This window comes from Microtus ochrogaster, chromosome 4 (assembly GCF_000317375.1).
Source record: "Microtus ochrogaster isolate Prairie Vole_2 chromosome 4, MicOch1.0, whole genome shotgun sequence".
Taxonomy (NCBI): Eukaryota; Metazoa; Chordata; class Mammalia; order Rodentia; family Cricetidae; genus Microtus; species Microtus ochrogaster.
In genome coordinates, this window is record NC_022011.1 from 51,709,691 (window position 1) to 51,715,869 (window position 6,179).

At 51.4% G+C, this 6,179-nt stretch overlaps 1 protein-coding gene across 1 annotated transcript in view; it reads right to left on the reverse strand.

Annotated features, from left to right (window-relative positions):
• Window positions 1-3,544, reverse strand: part of Lcn6 (lipocalin 6) — a 4,180-nt gene extending 636 nt beyond the window's left edge. Inside the window, exons 1-5 of the mRNA XM_005346281.2 lie at window positions 3,452-3,544; window positions 3,125-3,264; window positions 1,094-1,164; window positions 394-504; window positions 86-187 (exon numbers count right to left, since the gene is read on the reverse strand). Coding sequence (XP_005346338.1) covers window positions 86-187; window positions 394-504; window positions 1,094-1,164; window positions 3,125-3,264; window positions 3,452-3,544 — 517 coding nt within the window. The remainder of the gene's footprint in view (window positions 1-85; window positions 188-393; window positions 505-1,093; window positions 1,165-3,124; window positions 3,265-3,451) is intronic.
• Window positions 3,545-6,179: the final 2,635 nt, after the last annotated feature.

A 6,179-nucleotide genomic window follows, 5' to 3' on the forward strand; every position in this document is an offset into this window, starting at 1 on the left:
GAGAGAGAGAGAGAGAGAGAGAGAGAGAGAGAGAGAGAGAGAGACCTGCCTGCGCCCCCCTGTGGCCAGTACTAGTAATACTCACGGTCCTTCCGCAACTTGGCCTGCTGCTGGGCACGGAAACCCAGACCCTGGCTCCATTTGGTGAACAGCTTCATGGCCTCGTAGCTAGCCACCTCTGTCCGACCTAGGCATGAAGGAGCAGCCTCTGAGAGACGGTCAGAGTGTGGAGAGCGTGACTGTGTCCCCCGACCCTTTCTTTACCCCAGTCCCTAACAAACTTCAGGGTAGCTGGAGCTTGTCCCTGTATGTTCCCTACTGCGGGCTGTGGACACAGAGTACCTATATCTGGGGCACCAGGGACCCTGAGCAACCTTGCCTGTCCCCACTTACTGTACAGCTCCACTGTGTTGAAGGCCTCATCCCCAAACTCCAGCTGTGTGAAGACGACGGCGTAGTCCTTGAAGTTAGTGCCCAGCACCCGATAGTCCAGCACGCCAATAGCTAGAGAGCAAATGCAAGATCCAGGGCGGCAGGGGGAATGGGAGCATTATGGAAGTCAAGATGGGGAGCATAGCCAAACCCTATTCAACTTCAGCAGAGGTTTCAAGCTGTCCCCTGGCCCCTGACCCCTACACTGTGCCAGCAAGAAGCAGTTCTCAGATGCTGGTGGACAGACAGACAGATGAGAGCTTGCCCCAGCTCAGCCCAGGGTGACTGAGAGCAAGCGGGTCACCCTCTCCCAGTCCTATCCTTTGCGGGTAGAACACTACTATCCAGGCACCCCGCCCTCTTAACTCATGAAGAAACCCAGGGATTGAAACTAGGACCCCCCCAAACACGTGCATCTGGGCACACTGGGGTGGGGAAATGAGGCCTAAGACCTCTGTTCAGGGGCCTCCTTCCCCTGAGGATTGACCCCAGGGCCCTGACTGTCAGATCCTTTATCGGCCCACAGAATGGTGCCAAGGGCTCTGGAGCAGAGTGATCTCCTTCCTGCCAGGCCTGGCCCTGCCAACTGCAGCCTGGGAATACACAGGAGCGGGCCTTCATGGTGATCGTCCTGGGTGAGGTCCCGAGGCATCACACTCACAGGGATTCTCAAACACCCATCGAGATTCCTGCTTCAGCAGCTCCACCGTGCTCTGATGACACCCATCTGGCCTAGGAAACAATGGCAGGAAGGCCTCTGAGACGCACACAGGTCAGCCAGCAGGGAAGGCCAAAAAGGGGGTTCACATTTCATGGTGTCAGGGTTACACAGAAAACCTACCCTGGGGCCTGAGCAGCACTCATTATTTCTTTTTTTTCTAAACATTTCTTATGGTTTATTTAGCTTTTATTTTATTTTATTATTTTATTTTATGAAGGTGTCAGATCCCCTGGAACTGGATCTTCAGATAGTTGTGAGCTGTCATGTGGGTGCTGGGAATTGAACCGGGTCCTCTGGAAGAGCAGTCAGTGCTCTTAACCACTGAGCCATCTCTCCGGTCCCATCATCATTTCTTTCGTTTCCCAAGGGATCCACACTGTTGGGTGCTGAGGGCTCAAGAGACATCAGTTTGTGGTTCAAGCAAGAAGACACTATCCAGGCATCCCCTGAGGCCTCACCCTCTGAGGTGAGAAAGCACAAGAGAAGCTCAGCAGGATCTGCTAGACAAAACATGACTGCAGAGCTGGGAACAGGACACCTGCAGTAAGCAATGCCTGGGAGGTTCTGGAGGAAAACAGCATAAGCTGGTCCAGCAGACCAGGAGATGCACCTCACACCCACAGCAAAGTCTGGGTCAATGAACAGATTACAGGAACAGAAGAGAAAGTTAAAAACAAAGAAAATTTACCCAGAAGTGTACCTCTGACAACGGTCATAAACTAAGTCATAATTCAGCAATGTAGGCTGCACAGCCACCTGAGTGTACCTCACACTTTCTCACCAGGCCAAGTTCTACAAGTACCAGAGATTCAAGACTTCCAGGACGGAAAGGGAAAGGAAACTCCCACCCCCACCCCGTGTCCTGGCAACCAGAGCCCTCAGACACAAAGGCCGCTGTGCACTCAATGCAGAACTAAAAAGCACTTCAGAGACACAAAGTCCCCCTGGAACCTGGAGAAACGGCCAGGCAGTTCAGAGCACTCGCTGGTCTCACAGAAGACCCGGCTTTGGTTCCCAATGCTCACACAGTAGCTCACCACCATTCCTAACTCCAATGTCAGGGGATCTGATGCTCCTCCCTGCCCTCTATGGCATCAGGCATGCACATGGTACACAAACATGCATGCGGGCAGAATATTCACAAACAAAAATATTTTCAAAAAGCCTCCCAACATCAGAAAACAAACTGGGAAGTACTCTCTAGCTAGTTTGGTTTTTTGTTTTGTTTTGTTTTGTTTTTGTGTTTGTGACTCAGTATCAGAAACATGAGTCAGATGTGCAGAAATAGGTACACCTGCCATGCCAAGCCCTGAGGGGTGGAGATGGGGGGATCATGAGTTCAAAGTCATCCTTGTCTGCAGCCTGTCTCAGTGGCTCAGGTCCTCACTAAGCAGCCAGCCCAGTACACCAAATGAGGCACATTTAAGAGACATTCATCCCACTTCCCCACAACTCCCACCAGCTGCCTCAGGGACTGCTGTGTGTTACTTCACTAGACAAGGCCAGCTTGACCCTACAGGCTAGACTGGCCTGAGGCTTTGGTGACCTCCTTCTGAAGAGATCAATGCTTGCAGCTAAGCCGGTGGCCCTGAGGACCAAGCGCTCCACAAGACTCAAAGAGAAAAAGAACAAAGGAGTATCAAGTCATGCCGTCAGAGGCCAGGGACATAGGCTGGCAGAAAGTGGATGAGACAGGCAGAGTCCACCAGGGAAAGGAAGAAAGGGCAACAGAGGCAGGGAACATTCCACTCAAGGGACCTCAGGAACAGAAGAGATTAACCCGGGGAGCACAAGGGAGTGGGGAGCACAAGGGAGTGGGGAGCACGGAGAGCCAACCATACAGTCAGGAGCTAGTCTGCAGAATCCAGTCCTCTCTCTGAAGGAGGGAGACAAAGCCCGCAGCCCCTCTGGGGAAGGTCTCCTGCTGAGGAAGCTGAAACAGAGTCCCCAGCTCAGGAGTTGCCAACTCACCCCTGCCGGGAAGACAGAACTCTCAGCTTGTTATCCGGAGTGAGAGTCACCAGGACGCCTTCTACATTCTTCATGTCCTTCTCCACCATGAAGTCCTTGGCACGGGAGGCCATCGCCAGGATGTACCAGGGCCCAAGGAACTAGGGGAAGCATTGGCTGAGATACTGGGCTCTCCTCCTTCAGAGCAGTTAAAGAACTCCTGCACCCTTCACACAGTCTAACTCCCTCGACCCATGCTTATCCAGATTGACTCTTGGGGATGCAAATGCTGTGCAGCCTCAAAGGTAGGGCCTGGCCCGAGGACCTGCTGCCCAAGAAAGCTGTTACCTGCTTAGGATCCAGCCTTCCCAGCCACAGGGCCTGGACCCGGGACATAGAGACCAAAGCCAGAAGAGCAGCAGCCAGAAACACCAGCTTCATGCTTCCGGAGGCCACCGTGCAGTGGGCCGGGATGTGCCATCTGCCACCAGGAAACAGTTTATACGACTCTAAGTGTCTCAGTGTGGGTGGCCACTAACTGCCAGGATAGCATTCTGACCTCTCACAAAGCAAAATCACTCAGCGTGGGGAGGGTGGTGTTAAACTGTGCTGGTCTTGGTGTCTAGCAGAGGCAAGAGAGGCCCAGGAACCTGTTCTAATCAACAACACAGTGCCCACTCCCCAGAAAGTTCCAGAATAAGCCTCCTAAAGCTGTCCACCCTGTCTTCTCCCCTCCTCAGGACCAGTATTCTCCCAAGCTTCTCTTCTCCTGATCCGTCCAAGCTGAGGTCAAGTCCTAGTTCCAGATCGGCCAAGTAAAAGGAGTCTGTCCAGAAACAGTAGTTTCAGACATTTTTTTGTCTCAATCATTAAAAATACAAAAAGCCACCCCCAAAGACTTCCTTTTAAGCTCCATTCCCACCCTCACTGGCCACACAGCCTTCTGCTTTGCTGGCCTGTGACCTCCCACTGGCTCTAACAGCCAGCCCTGCAACCAAGCTAGGACAGCTTAGTTGTCCCTCTGTCCCCTCTGTCCCCCTATCTGGACATATTCATTCTCCATCCATCTCCAGCTGGGCCACATCTACGTGTCTGCACTCTAAGACCAAATCCTGACTGACTTCAGCCAGACCCTGTTAAGTATTTTCTCTTAGAGGAATCTCTCTGCCAATGGAAATAATCCCAATCAAACTGAATCAAACCAAATTAAAAGATGCCCATGTTTAATAGATGAGAAAACTCCCAGGTAGCCCCGGGAAAATATGCAAAGGGGAAGAGAGAGAAAAGGGGAGACCACACAAAACACAGAGACCACGTGTTCATTCTCTGGGGGGCAGTTTAAATAGTCTGTGGGAGTGGGCTCGACTTTCCCTGAGGAGGGGATACCCTTTGGAGGGCTTTCTTGACCCTCCTGGGGAGGCACCACCATTTGGCAGGCTCTCTTGGATGGGGAGTTTGGACTGAGGCAACTCCCAGGGGAGGGAGCTTATGACAGGAGCTGGGGTGAAGCCCCAAGCCAAACAATCCTTTATACAAACCCTTTTGTATAGAGGGTTGTTAGGGAGCTGAAGGTGATGCTTTAGACCAAAAATACCCTAAACCCCATCAAACACTGTCTGTAGCCTGGTCCCCAAGACTCCCCTCCTGATTCCTGTCTGCAGCCTGGTCCCAAAGGCCTTCCAATTGCTGTCCACAGTCTGGTTCCAAAGGCTGCCCTGATTGCTGTCTGCAGTTTGGTCCCAAAGGCTCCCCTCATGATTGCTGTCTGTAGCCTGATCCCCAAGGCTCCCCTGATTGCTGTCTGCAGCTTCAGCTATCCAACACAAAGTCATTGGAGCTAATAACCGGAGCAGAAGTTCTGGGTGGGGTTTATCAGACCCACCATACTCAAGAGGTGGGGAGGTGGTAGGCGGATCCTCCTGCCTCCAGCCAAGACTGTAGCCATCCACCCCTGAGACTGGCTCATCATCACAGATGCCCTGCACACTTCTGCACAAGGCTGCAGGTCTTCAGGACCCAGAACAGAGAAGAGTGAAGCTCACGCTTCGCCTCCGTTACACCCAGCCCCCTTACCATCCCCATCCTCAACCTCTGTTACACCCAGTCCCCGACCATCCCCATCTTCAATCCAAGCCGACCTTGAGGACCCACGGGTGCAATGTGTCCACAGCTTGAGTCTCTGCAGAAAAGACATCCTAATAAAGCTCGCTGCTGGCCCCTGCTGTGGACGGGTAAAGGTGCAGAAACCAGACCCTGGGTAAACGTCAGCTAAATGGTCTTCCGTCCAGCTCAGTGACCCAGAGTCAGACCTTGAAACTGGATTAGGATGGTTTCTAGCTGTTGACCTCCCAGACACCTGACACAAAAAAAATAAGATTTCTCTTAGAAGACAATTGCTCCAAAATTCCCATCCTAACCCTCAGATCAATGCTGTCAATCATTTTAAAACATATATTCCAGCCAAAACACATAGGCCTAAGACAACAGAATGAGAAGCAGCAGGGGGAAAACAGACAGGAAAAGCAGTGACTTATGCCTGGATCTTCCACGGCAGACTGGAGAGAGCTCTGGGGACAGTATTCACGGGCAAAGCCACCTTCGGAGGGTCTCAGAGGAACAGGAAATGAGAGAAGGTGGTATAGGAAAGGAAAGTCCATGAGAGTCTGGTTAGGTTGGTGCCTGAATTTCTTCACCACCTTGAAAAGGTTTTGCTGCTCCTAAAGACGAAAACTCCAGCCATAACTGCCATGTAAAATACTGCCAGGCAGTGGCAGCAAACTCCCAATCCCAGCACTCAAGAGACAGAAGCAAGGGAATCTCTGAGTTTTCAAGGCCATCCTGGTCTAGAGAGTGAGTTCAACAACAGCCAAGGCTACACAGAGAAACCTTGTTTCAAAAATCAGAAAGAAAAGAAAGAACAAAGATTTTACTACAATCTTATGTATTGATAATACAATGATTATCTGTAAACTTTAAAATTTTTTTTTTGCTTCTTTTTTTTTTTATTAAGAAAGAAAAAAAAATTTTCCGCCTCCTCCCAGCCTCCCACTCCTCCCACTCTCCCCCCCTCCCTACC